The sequence below is a fragment of the Lepeophtheirus salmonis genome, chromosome 5 (assembly GCF_016086655.4).
Source record: "Lepeophtheirus salmonis chromosome 5, UVic_Lsal_1.4, whole genome shotgun sequence".
In the NCBI taxonomy this organism is placed as follows: domain Eukaryota; kingdom Metazoa; phylum Arthropoda; class Copepoda; order Siphonostomatoida; family Caligidae; genus Lepeophtheirus; species Lepeophtheirus salmonis.
In genome coordinates, this window is record NC_052135.2 from 2986318 (window position 1) to 3001396 (window position 15079).

Below are 15079 nucleotides of genomic sequence, written 5' to 3' on the forward strand. Positions count from 1 at the left end.
TGGAAAATTGTTTTTACCATTAATAGCTTTTTTATTGATTCTGTATTTTGTTCTGAACTCAATATATTTCCATTTTTAGAATGTCAAAATTTGTTTCAAAAATAATTATCTACAAGGATATTTATTCCATTTTAGTATGTGATCCCATTTTTTATGGGGGTGTACTAGGAAATAGTTAACATTATCATCAAAATATTTTCAATTTCAATGCCATTTCATGATGTAATTGGGACGACAGGAGAGTAATTCATACAAGGAAAACTACCAGACCTCATAAAGGAGTAGAGTGTACTCCTTCCTTGGGAATTATATACCAGGATCGAAAAAATAAAGTGATCCATTCATGATGAGTATATAATTTTAATATTTCAAAATGGGATCACTTAAAAAATACAAAATGGAAAAAAAAATCCATGGTGATGCACATTTTTTAAATAAATCTTTTTTAAATTATAATTTGAATATTTTTCTATAATATAAGCTATGATATTCCTCATCAAGATGTGTTGAATAAGTTATGAGTGTCTATAGAAGAGTGTTGTTTTTCATTATTTTGCAGCCTAAAAATGAAAATATATCTAGTTGAGGACAAGATACTTTATCAATAAAAACACTATATAGTCATAAAAACACTTTTACATAAGTTTTATTAATCCTACTTTTCATTTGGGGATCCTTTTAAGTGTAAAAAATGACTCTGAAAGATAATAGTCTCGCATTACTATAATCCCAGATATTTCAGAATTAAGATACTTAGAGAAAAACTGAGATTTGTTTAGGATTTTGTGCTCAAAGATAAATTTCTTTTTCGACTTGAATTCATTTGTACAAATTGAATGTTCCTCTGTATTTTTAAAATTCAAACTGAATGGTCAGTTATTTTATAAAAAATCAGGCAGTTGCTTTTTCAAATAAAATGAATATGACTAGTATATGTCCTAGATCTAAATATAACCAAACATAAAACTGTACTTGATTATTAGTTTATGGGCATTTTAGGTGTAAAAGTACTTGACATATAAAGCACTATCTATAGTCACATAGTTATAAGATATTAAATGAACAATCAAAAATGAGGCCTCCACAGACAAACACACTTTGCTTTATTAATATAGATATTTCCCAGTTATAATTTCAGCATCAATAAAAAGAAAATTTTAAAAAATAATTTGAAAAATTGCTCACACAGACACTGAAACACTTCTTTTTCAAATAATATTCTTAGGATTTGCGCTGCAAATCCTACAGACTTCAGACTGGAGAGCTGTTGACTGAGGCGTCCAAGGCCTTAGAAATTTTGTTAAGTTGCTCAACAAGTTCAAGCATCCCAAGTACTCCAACATGCTCTGGTTCTTCTCAGATGAGAAGAATTTATGTCAGGAAAAGGTTTTTAAAAGGCAGAACAACAGGTGGCTGGCCGGCTGGCTATGGGATACATGTATGTTCCAAAGATAATGAAACCCAAGTTCCTCGCAATAGTCATGGTCTTTGAGGTCATCTACAGGCAAGGACGACGTCATACCGCTCCACATGTTTGACACTGGACTGAGGATTACCACGGAATTTTACCTGGATGTTCTAATCACTGTGGTGTTCCCCTAGATCCAACAGGTGACTGGAAAACGTGTATGGTTGTAGCAATAAGACAGTGCGCCCTGTCATGTATCTAACAGGTCCATGTAATGGCTGAAGGAGCATCATCCCCTAGACTTGTTTGACAAGGACGCATGTCCTCCTAATTCATTAGTCTTTAATCTCCTTCTGGAGTATTTAGGTAGAAAGGACCAACCGACTTCTTCACAATACAATGGACTCTCTGATTGTATCCATCAAGGAGAAGGCAGTAAGCATGGAGAAAGACCTGGTGAAGAGGGCCTGGAGCAAGTTCAGGAGTAGGGCGTAGCAAGTCATGGAGACAGAGGGTTCCTATAATGGAATAAATTTATTCCTAATATGACAATATAATAATTTTTTTTATCTCTACCAAATCAGTTAAAAGCTATCTTATTTGTTGTAAGAAATAGGTATTGCGAATATTTGAAGCCCTTTCGCTGCTTGCAGTAAGATCCATAAACCTTTTTTACTGTCAACTCTTTCCACTCAGTCGTATAATTTACCAGGATTTGTTTAAATATTTGATTTTCTTGTTGCTACATTCATATTTCTTAGATCATATAGTAACAATAAAAAATAAGGTATCGTTTATATCGACAAATATCAAGAAAAACTTTTCTTTATAAATATAAATAATACACTCTTTTAAAGAACAAACTAATTTCCTTTGCATTTAATGTAAAAAAAAATCTACATGTAAAAATGCAATGGAATGGTTAAAAAACCACCATACTTTAAGAGTTTAATTTGAAAATAAATAAAGTTGTGTTTTTTCCATTTTTTTTTTTTTTACACCAAAGGAACTAATTTGAATTTTAAAGAATCAAAGTTTATTTTACAAAGAAAAATTTGATTATATGGAGTCCAATTAAGCTGCATCATAGATTTTGAATATTTTTTTTTTTTTTATGCAGAAATTTATAAAGATAAATTACTGAAATTTAAAATAAAGGAAATAAATATATATTCAATAGGGATGGGACGGTATATTAAGCCCATAGTTCGTTACTAACCGCGGTACACCCTTCAAAGTACGCAGTTTGGTACGCTATAATAGTTAAATGTTTTTTTTAATGTAATTAATATAGTTTTTTCGATATTTATTTCTCTAAGAAAGAAAGATTGATATAAAATATAGACGGTTAATGTAATGCTATTATTCATGAATTTATAAATACTCATTCAAAAAAATATGAGCATGTCCACATTTTCCCGGAATAAACAAGGTCACAATATCCCCTCCTAGCAAAAAAAGATATTTTTATTGATAAAGATCTACTATAGTTGCGAGGTATTGTGATGATAATTTGGAAACATGGGAAAATTTATCTAAATTATTCCTCCACGTTGCCACTAGGTTTTTTTTTGCCCTCTGGGATGTACATTATCAATTTATAAGTAATATTTCTTATTTAAAATATGCTTATGGATTCAAATTTTACCTAATTATTAATAAAAAAAATATATAAATCCATTTATATCAGAGTATTTAAAATGTGATTATATATGTATATACGTTTTTCTGAGAGTAAAAACGTTCCGAACTGTGAGGGTTGTACTTAACCTAACTGCAGTAGAATCCCGTGCCGTACCAGCCCTAATATACAAATATATTAATAGGTAAATAATAGAATTATTAACATTATTTGAGTAACCACTTAATTGAGAAGAAATCAATATTGTGGCTGAACTAAACTTTTTAGAACCGAATACTTTTATGTAAATTGAATCCTAATTATTTACTTCTTCGACCTAAAAATAATTGAACACCTGATAATTTATTCTTCTTAAAGTATAGAGGTTTCCAAACCTTTAAATTGCATTTCCTCATAACTGAATGACTTATAAAGTATAAGCGTATATTCAAAATTATCCTAAAATTTTGCAAAAAAAAATTACCTTTTATTTACAAAATCGATTTTTTGCAATAACAAATGTTGGCTCTAATTAATAAATAGACTAAAAATATACAAAAATTCATAATCGAAAATTTTCCTATAAAACCAAAAACTAATTACTGATTCGTGTTCAGCTCATCAAGTACGAGAGTTGTTTGAAAAGTGCGTGCAAAGTCCGTAAGATTGTATTACTGTAGACTATTAATATATCAGATCAGTCCATTTCTTTCTGTTTGGCAATCGTTTGAATCGAGGAATCGGACGGAAAGATTATGACGACTTTCTTTTGTATTCGGTAGGAATAATCCTTATCGACTATTTCGAAAAGGGTAACACTATTATAGGTTCATATTATTCATCGTTATTGAACCGTTTGAAAACCGAACTGCAAGAAAAACGTACACGATTGTATCCAAAAAAGGCTTGCTTTTTCATCACGACAATACACCAGCTGAAACCTCAGCAGTTGAGGTTGAAAAATTAATGGAAAAAAGGGTTCCAACCCAAGATACCGACAGCACTAGAAATCTTACACACCTTCATTCTTCTGTCATCCATCACCATATCATGGATATTATTAATGATTTTCAGAGTAGTCTCAACAGGGTGTCTATAACATTTCAGCGTCACTTGTGCCCTTATGACCATAGTGAAAATTTTGAAACCACTTATAAACTGTTCTAATTGAAGGTGCAGAGTCCCCTTAATGTTTATAAAGCTTCTTTTTAGTCTCTTAAGGTGTTTCGCCTTTCATAAAGTAATGTTTAATCAAGATACGAAATTATTTTTCGTCCATTTTTTGAAAATCACTCTCCTTACTCGATTGAAACGACTGCCAAACAGAAAGAAGCAGGCTATCTGGCTGAAAGTTGGTTTGTGTTCTTCCAAGAGATACTACTAACAAAACACATCCTCGAAACGTGCCATTAGCGCCATCTCTCGGACTTTTGCGCAGACTTTTCAAATAACCCTCCTAATACTAGGATTAAATATGAATTTTGAACGGGTTTTTTAACTTGTGTAGTGAATTAAATTAATATACTATCAGTAGAGTTTAATCGTTTTATTATTCGATACGTTTACAAACGACTAAATAAAGAATGAATAAATGTAGTTATTTAGCCATTTTCTCTCTCTTATAATTAACTGACAACAATGAAAATAATTTGAATAAAATATATTTGCAACTCAATTTAAAAAGTCTTTTATTTCACAAGTTTTTAATGAAATTGGCAATAAAAGATTTATTCTATTGTAAGAGCGTAAATATGAATAAATCCGCTTTTCTCGTTTATATCATATGTATTTTCTGTAAGGTAATACGTTTTAAGAAAAAAAAAAATAATAATAGAAAATGCATATAATATCAAGGACATTTCATATACTATCATTCGTCAAGAAAGATAAATTTATGCTTCACACCATAGTCCATAAAGACAAAAATGGGATTTCGATTGTCAGTTCATTATAGTAAGATTGTAGTATATTAAAATCTTCATTCAGCCGCAATGAACGTCAGCCATGGCAGAGTAGTACTTTGAAATACGAGTGCCACAACATACGAACATTTATTAAGATACCATCTGGATGAGAGTTTACGACGAAATACGAGAATCATTTCTAGTTTAAACATTTACTACTAATTTATTTTAGGATAAACTTCGTTTACGTACGAACTCCGGTTCAGGAATGAAACACACTTGTAGAACAAGGTATTACTGGAAATTATTTTAACTCTGGGTGTAACGGTGTGTTATAATTAAAGGTGACAATTTTGGTAAGAATACAAAAGCGTGCGAGGAGAAGAGAAGAAATACTAATGGCATCATTAATTAAATAATATACATCTTCTTCTATCAAGAATGTTATCATTCCTGCCTTTATTATTCAATATTAATATAATATTAGATGCTGATAGTCGATAGAGAACTGAATAAAATGCCTAAAATAACGTCACCTTCTGTCTGGATTTCTAGAAATGGAGGCCCAGGAATTTGGAAAATACTTACCGGATGAGAAACAGATGGCTTGTTGGATTTGTCGATATAAATGTGCGTTTATTCCCCTGTCTAGAATTATACTCATCTCATATTCATTTATAAAATCAAGTTAACGATGAATACATCAAGTCAGACTTTAACTTTGATCTCTCAAAGATGATAATTGCATGTAATATAACCTTATCCATTGCTAATCATTTTACGTTCAAAAAATTTATGAAGAAATACACGAGTAAATTCTTCCCTTCCCGAAGAACCCTCATTAATTAATGGAAGATGTTGGTAATGATGTCATTTATAGAAATATCCCCATAGTCAATTGTGAAGTTAAGATAATTTTCAGCATGTTTAGAGTCATTCACACCAAATTACGAAATGGAACTTTGAATTTTGTACCATCTAACAGTAGGTATTAATTTTTTTTTTTTAATCTTATCATTAAATATGATTCTATTTTAGCTAAAATTATCAAGAATTATGATATACAACTCATTAAATGGCAAAAACAAGTGCTTAAATAGTCACAACAACGGGAGTAGTAGCTTTGGTTGGTTCGCAACTAGTTTGTCTGACATTAGTTTCTTCACTTAAAGACTTGAGTATAATCATTGGGTTTTCCAATATTACATAGTCAATAAATATTACTTTTTTATGACTTAAGCTATGGTTGATAAGCACCAAGAAATGGTGTTCAGAAAACTCATAAAAGACAAAAACAACTGCTTAAATGGTCACAACAACGGGGGTAGTTACAATTGGTTTTGCATTATCATTAGCAATTGTGCTTATCCTTCATGATAATAGTATGTTGTTATACAAGCATAAATAACGGGGGGAAATCTTTTTTGATGCCCTTAATAAGGAGTAATATTGCCAGACATTACTACATAATTAGCTTTTGCACAAAACTTTACGATGGATTTAATTCTAACATTTTTTTTATTATTATATTTATTGTCTAATTTTATTATTTTGACATTTACTTTATTATTAATAATTATTTAGATATCATCCGTTGAGATATATCTATCATGTGCAGAATTGTATATAGCAACTTCCACAATAGGAAAAAAGGGTGATGATCTTTTTGATTAAACTCTACGTCTGGCTTGTGTTTAGCAACTTAAAGTTATGACATATTTAACTGAATTCATGTCAGAACAAGAAAATATTATTTGGATCAATCTATTATTTCAATAGTCTATATTTATAATTTATTGTTATTATTAGTTATATGATTATATTTGTTTAATTTTGTATATTTAACATAAATGTATGATGGTTTATTTTTTAGTATGTAGATTATATTTAGTTTAAGCCTTTTTTTTAAACTTGGAACTTCAAATATATTTCGAAATACTCTACTTTGTCGTTTCATTAGTTATTATTCTGAGAATATGGTTCATAATGAATTACAATTTCATGGAGTGTGACGTTTTCAAATCTACTGTAACGGATAAAAAACGTCCAAGTCAATTATTCGTAGGATCTTCATTAAACATTTTCCAGATAAATACTTTCGTTATACCCTCAAAAATCATAATAAACAGGCAGGTGATAATCACATCAGTATTTTAAACAATGATACCATAAATCTTTCTCCCCCCCCCCTTCTCCATGCACGTGTTTTTCTCTACAGAATTATCAACTTTAGTTATAATTTCATCGTCATCCAAATGAAAGAAGTTGAAAAACGAATGTGACGTCATATTATACCTCTTTTGTCTGCTGATAACTTTACACAATCATTCCTGCATATTGTCGACTCCATGTAATATTTTTTCTCTGTTCTCCACATTTTTAGAATTTAATGAATTTCCATATAAGTTTTTATTTAATTTCTTCTTGACACTAAAATGGTTGGCCCCCGATATATATTGTGTTATTTCTAAAGATGGGACTATTCCAAAAGAATCCCGATGCAGATGCAATTCTAGTAAAAATTTCTCATACAGATTCCAATTCATTAATATTTCAAAAAATAGGGGGATGTGTTGTTGCTTTTTAATTTTCCAAAAAAAATTAGCTTTTTGGACAATTAATTTTGAGAACCTCCAAAAATTAAATTTTCTGAAAAACATTTCAAAATCCACAGTTTTTCAGAAAAAATTAAACTTTGTATAAAAAGTTTCCAAAAATAATACCAATTTTTAAAATATTAAATTTTTTGGAAAAAAAAATCAAAAATACATAGTTTAAAACTACCTTAAATCGATTGAAAAAACAACATTTTAATATTATTTTGTACTAAGCCGCGTACCGTGAAGGGTGTACGACGGTTCGTACCAAGCTATGGGCTTAGCGTAGCGTTCTAGCACAAGTATCTATGTTTAACAGAAAATGAGTACGTATGAGTATCATAGAAAGCCTAGATTCAATTTGTATATGTACAAAACAAGACATAACATATATATTCACATTCTATATAGTTTATGATTAATGGAATGAAACAAATCTCTCATACGTATATTTTCTTAGAAAGCAAATAATCTATTATAGACAATGATATAAATAAGGATTTATGAAGAAATTGATCGTAAAAGTTTCTTAATGAAAAAAAGTTAACTAAGATTGAGAATCATATATTGTAATATTCAATGTAGGTCACAAAATTTAACGCAAAATTAGAATAAACAATGAAATATAGAGCACGTAATTCATTTCATATGGATATTAAAAAAAGCCTGGAGTAAATTTTGCGAAAAACGTTTGAGGAGGGTTATGGGAAAAAATCAATAAATTTACAATGAAATGGTACTAAAAAACTGCCCTAGGAAAAATTGCCCGTGGAAGATTACCCTGGAGAAAATTCCCCGTATTTTGTTGAAACTTTATCATGAATAATAACACACTATAAATTCGCTTAAGATTATTTATGACAAAGCATTTTTTACAATTCAATCTAATCATCTAAGAAATGGATCGAGAGGATTGGTAAGGAGGGAAGGGGATACATAGCTTAAGGCCCTTAAAATATAGTTGAATACCCTCCGCCCTCGGATTGGTCCGGGGTAGTATCAGATTACTAAAAAACACCAACAATACATCCAAGGAACGCCTCTAATATCAAAAAATAGTTCCAAATTGGGGTGTACAGATTACTTGAGGGAATCCCTGGATACTTAAAAACCTCCGCCGAAGCATTACATACATCCAAGAAATCCCTCTAATACCAAAAAATAGTTTCAAGACCTCAAGTTGGGCGTGGAAGTCTTGGTACTGTTAAAAACCAAGTGTCATGGGTGAAATCAAATATGTGGATATCTCACATTTGCTATTTTTTTTTTTAGAACTGATAGCCTATGTTAGTTTAATGTATGTTTCTATAAATTTACTTTGGCATGCACATTTTGTTAACATTTTTTTAACCCTCCTTCATAGCATATGCAATATAATTACTATGCAATTTATTTAAAGATTAAAAGCGTGAGGCCCTTTCGTTGAGCAAGGAGGGTATTCTATATTTTCAGCAATATATTTAAGGCCCAAAACTATTTACTTATCCGCCTCTCCTCCTCATATATTGCAATAATATTACACTTGAAGGTACTCCCTTGGGACATGGAATAAACATCTGTCATAAATAGTATTAAGCGAATTTAAAATCTGTTATTATCCATCATGATCAGTTTTTCTCCATGGCAATTTTCCTCGGGCATTTTTTTTCAGAGCAGTTTTTTGCGCACGCATTGAAATAGATAATTGAACATCAGTTTAGGTAAATTTAATAACAAAAAAACAACAACATGGGATTAAGTATTTTCTAGCTTTAAATACATTGTTTTGTAAATATCTAAAAAAAAAAAACATTTCCAATCATACGTTCTTAAACACTAGTTAATTTCTGAACGAAATAAATGAAGTGCTATAAAAAACAAGGGGAATTTTAAAATTGTGGGAGGAAATATCTTATTATCTTTTATTTTTACTAACAGCTCATAATTTATTTACCTCTATAAGGATAATGATTTCAACTAAAACTATGATTACAGGAAGAGGCTATTTGTGAAAGCACTTAAATAGCCTTAAGCTTTGTTTGATTAAATACAATCCCACACACTGCTGATCAAGGGCGTCCGCAGGATTATACTTTGGGGTATCTTGGTTTTGTAATCTTTTGGGGAAAAAATTAAGAAATTAAAATTTTTTGGGTAAAAAGATAAAAATTCACATTATTCAAAAAAAAAAAAAAAAAAAAAATCCGTAGCTATTATCAAAAAATTTCAAAAATACAAAGCTTTTCACAAAAAATTACAGAAATCCATAGTTTTTCACAAAAAATTGGATTTTGTGAAAAAAATATCAAAAATCCATAGTATCCCAAAAAATCACAAAATTAACACTTCACATTTCAATAAATTTTTGTAAAAAAAACTTCAAATATCTACTTTTTGGAAAAACATTTCAAATATAAAATTTTTGAAAAAAAAATTTTAATATCAAATTTTTAGAAAAAAATCTAACATAAATGTTTGAAACGTTTTATTAAAAAGTATGGCTTTTCACAAAAAATTAAACTTTTTGAAAAAAAAAACAACTACAAATATTAAATTTTCTATTAAAAAACAATAATTCCTTTTTTTGGGGGGGAGGGGGCTACAACCCGTCCAGCCCACCCTCTAAGGATGTCCCTGCTAATGCCTTGGTAATTACTGGTAATGAGTAATAAAATTAGATGTTGTGCTCAAAAAACTAAATGCTTCCTTAGTTATATTTTTACGTATAATTCGGAAAAAAACGGATTCGAAATCAGTTTCATAAGTGATATTTTTAATCGTGCAAACAAATAATTGTTAATTACATCCCATTTCAGTAATAACAGGAATAAATTTACTTATGAAATATCTAGAAATCACAACTTTTCTTTTTTATAGATTGAATACGAAATATTTATTGAATTATAATATAGAACCTCATTTTTTAATTTTTTTTATTGAGGTTTTCATTTTATATGCACACATTATAAAAGAAATAAATGAAGGAAGAATGATCACATCATATAAATAAACTTTTTTTTTATTATTATCCCTCTATTAACAAAAAAACATACTTAATCATTTTACAAATATTATTCATCAAAAACAATTAAATAAAATCCTTCAACATACAGAATTCAGAACACATATACAAGCATATAACAAAAACCAAAATAGGAGCAAACAAGAATAAAATATAAGGTGCAATCCACCATTCAAAGTACCGAGAGTCTCCATAGTAAGACTATTTCTTCTGTCAAGCTTTACAAAATCTTACAATACACTTTAAAGAGTCTAAATATTTTGCAGACATCGAGTGGATAAGACCGAATAGCCCCACTTCTTATTCTCATTCAGAGCTCTCCAGAACCATCATGAGATGATAACAGCTCTTATCCTTTCAGCAGCTGAGGTTCAAGTAATTTTGCTGGTAATCAGAGCTTTGAAGTTGAATAACGCTCATTCCAACACCTTCTTCTTTCCCGGGGATCCCTTTCGTTTTGAAGGCCGAAATAGAACCAATGCTTTTGTGAACTTTGACTCTGGGTCATACAGTCCCTTTACGTTTAAGGCAACATATTATTTAATAATTCGAAGACTGGGACAGTCTTCAAAAACAACTATGGAGGAGTTAAAAGTTGGAGCATTATAAAAAATAAGGCCAGCCAAGATTTGAAACTCCGTAGTACACTTTTTGTCGTCATAAGTCGTAAGTATCATTCTATTTTTTATCCCAAGATTTTGGGAGATCTAAAAATTTTAACAATGCTCTTATAATATAAAATTTTCAAAAGAGAACCGCAACTTTTTTCTTCTTCAAAGAATAACACACATGATTCGACAGGATTGGAGATATTCTACATGCACGGGGAAAGGGAATGGATATTTATATCGACTAAACACTTTCTTCACCCTTTTTAAAATTCATTACACAGGAATAGACCGTTTACTATAAGGATATCCTTTATCAGGGCCTACTTTTCGCATGTCAAAATGAACACACTACACCTAATAAGATTTTTTGTTTTGTTCTTATTAATAAAAAATTGTAAAAATGAGTTGCTTTCACAATTTAAAAAAAAAGAATGATACAAAATACAAACAAAATCGAATAGTATTTAGTCAGAAGAAAAGCAACATTTTCTATATTGTGTTGTTGTATATGTAAAGGATTAATATATTAAGGATGACCATTAATTTTCATTTGTCAAGAAAAAGGGTTCAGTAGTACATAATTTGTGGTACGTCGACACACACACACAAAAAAAAATCTTTAACAAAAATCAAGAAATGGAGAAAATTGTAATTTATCTTTATACTTTATTAATACAAACAGTCCAATATTACATATCAGGAGGATCTGCAGGTTGTGGCCTGGAAGGCGTTAGCCCCTCCCCCCAAAAAAAAAAAATTTTTCTAGAACTTTTTTTTAGTCATAGGTGCATATTATGCAGCAGAGCAAATAATATTTGAAACTTTTCTCCAAAAAAAGTAATTTTTTCTAACTTTTTGAATTTTTTTTACCAAAAGTAAAATATTTGAAATATAATCTTTGATTTTTTTTTCAAAAAATTAATTTTTTTAACTTTTTTTTAAAAATTTAATATTTAAAAATTTTCCAAAACCTTTAATACTTAAATTTTTTTCCAAAAGATTTTTTTTTCAGTAAATAACTATGGATTTTTGAAATTTTTTTACAAAAATTTAATTTTTTCTGCTTTGGATTTTTTTTGTAAAATTTTTTTCAAAAAAAGCCCCCCCCCCCCTTTAAAATAAAATCCTGCGTCCCCCCCTGCATATACATATTTTAGTCAATTATAGATATACTATTTTTTTTAAAATTTGTGTTATGTGTGAAGATACTTAACAATTGTAAATAAATTTAAGATAACTTTTATGTGATACAAGATACAACCATTTCTCTTTCCTTTATACAGATCATCAATTTTGTCTACTTTAAATGCAATTTTCAGCACAATCAAAGGATTAATGAGATGAATTCATAAACAGAAATGAATTATAATTCTTTGTAAAAAGAAATGAATGATAATTCTTTGTAAAAAGAAATACAAATTTAATCAGAGTCAATTTTATGCAAGATCATTCCATCTTGCTTCTATGTTGATGGGTCACATATATATTATGTATCCATGTAGGTTTATTAATAGTAATAAAGATATTCTAAGGAATTTCGTTCTTACATTTTTTTATAATTTTGTCTAGTGCGATGGAATAATATAATGTAATTATTATTATCTATTTCGTAAGGCGTCATCATCGATAATATCAGGATGGGGGGATTTTCGGGTGTGCCTTATTCATCCTTTTTCTCCTTTCTTTTTGTGTGTGTGTATTTTTTTTTATTTTTTTTTTCCTTCTTCTTCTTCTCCTCTTGAATTATTCTTCTCTTTCCTCTTTCACTGTACATTCAGGTGCAAAAAAAAGAACAATTTTCCGTTATATATTTTTTGAAAAAAAAAAAAAAAAATTCTCTTTTTCCCTGCATTTCTATTCCATTCCTTCCTTTTATTATTTCTTGGTTTTTTAAACCAAGTGTTTCTTCATCAGTAAAGACTCAAGTCTCTCCAACAACAGAAGTACTCTCAGTGCTCTCCTGCATCAACAAATACGTCACAAAATCATAGCAAAAATAAACGAATCGTTGACGATTTAAATAGTATTTATTTTCAGTCATTTTCTTTCATTTCTACTTTGATTATCACCACAGTTTGATAAAAAAAAAAAAAAAAAATACAACTGCTCAAAGTCATTGTTGAAAAAATGACTTCTTCGAATTGTAACATTCTAACAGGAGGGGATTTACTCACAACAACAAGTAATAACAGCTGTTCACCCACTCCAAATATATCCACTGTCGTTAATCCACTTCATTTGGAGGCATCATCGATCCTTGAGACTTCTTCCTCCTCCTCCTCCTCCACCACTTCACGGATCTCCCCTTCTAAAAATAATGGCATGTGTGATGAAAAAACAGTGGAATATCTACGGGATCTTATTTCAGAGAAACAGTCTATTGAGAACTATGGAGGAAAAGGGATTATTCTCTCGTTACTTGATCAAGGTAAGACGAAGCATTTATTCTTTCTAAGGTATTTTACGTCCGTTTGACACAAGAAGCATGAATTATGATTGGATTCATGTGTGGATAGCTGAGAGGCTCAGAAATGAGTAAACATCCAAAAATACTCCTTCCGTCTCAATATTTCATACTCTCTTTTTTTTTTGTATTATATCTACTGCAGTATTTTACTTTCAATATCCCTCTTACTCACTTCACTACTTGCTAGCTTTGTTTTTTTTTTGCTAATAAACTCTTATTTAGAATAACTAAATAAATAACTTTGTATATACTACAATAGTATTAGGAAATAAGTTGTTTTATAGAAATAAGTTAGTAATGAATTACTTTCAATTTAATGTTTTAATCCTTTTTGAATATATGTACATTTAAATATTATTTAAGTAGTAGCCATTCGATCAGAATAGTGTATCCAATTACCAAAGGACTAATTAGAGTAGTAAAAACAATAAGTAGGTCTTAAATATAGAAATGAGGAGGTCTCCATCATTATCCCTCCATTTTCAATTAAATTTGTAATCTAAGATGAATTAATAATCAATTAACTACAACAGGTGATCGTACAAAATACATGTGGCAATGAGATATTTAATTGAAATTGGAGTATTTAATGGGACTGTCATCTCCTCTTTACATCATTTTTCAATGAATGAATGAAAGAAATACCTACACTGGTCAGAAAAAGTTTGGAAAAAAATATCATCAATGTTTTATGACTCAATTAATATTTTATACTTTCCCCCAATGTAAATAACTATCAAAAAAGAAAGATCCATGTCATATTCTTTAAATTATTTGTCGGAAAAAATCCTGCTGGTTTGGTCAGTCTTAATTTCATATCTAATGTTTCTCTCTGGCAAGTATGAGTGATTGGTAGTTAATTCCTTCAGAATGGTTACCATTTCTATCCTGAAGACACGAGCCATTCATTTCTGGACAGATATTACTTTGAAGGAAGTTTGTTTTTAAAACAATACAACGACCTAAAAGATACATCCAATCTCTGCAAAACTTCTTGGAAAATAAAGAAACCTCTCATATCTTATGTATTATGCAAAGGCTAGAGCCATCACCTGATTTGAACCCAATAGAGCTATTGTGGGAACACCTAGACAGAAAAGTTCGGGAAGTGCCCCACAAGTTGGAACGATATTATACCTGTGTACTTTGAAAAACTAACTGCAAGGATGACAAAAGTCTATAAAGCAGTTTTAGGGCCAAAGGGAGGTAAAAACTAAAATTTAAACAGAAAAAACTTTGATTTTTTACAAATAAAAGTGTATACCCATACTAAACCTTAATTTGTCTTCATTTTAATAGCTTAATGACTGTGTTACTCAGTGAAGAGTTCTCAATGGTGCTTAAAAAAATTAGTTAAAACCCTTTTTTTCGAAAAAAAATTGTCTTGCCAGTGTATGTACATATGTAAATTTTAAGCAATTTTAGATCAATCAATTTATTTAAAGTACATGTTACTTACATTTAAGACTG

The 15079-nt window shown here is 29.7% G+C and overlaps 1 protein-coding gene across 2 annotated transcripts in view; it reads left to right on the forward strand.

Moving 5' to 3' along the window:
- The first annotated feature begins 12887 nt into the window (after positions 1 to 12887).
- LOC121119028 (uncharacterized) overlaps positions 12888 to 15079 on the forward strand; it is a 216163-nt gene continuing 213971 nt past the window's right edge. The window contains exon 1 of one of the 2 annotated variants that reach the window (XM_071888072.1): positions 12888 to 13570. In XM_071888072.1, coding sequence (XP_071744173.1) covers positions 13270 to 13570 — 301 coding nt within the window. In that variant the 5' untranslated portion in view covers positions 12888 to 13269. The remainder of the gene's footprint in view (positions 13571 to 15079) is intronic. The other variant, XM_071888073.1, reaches the window with a different exon arrangement.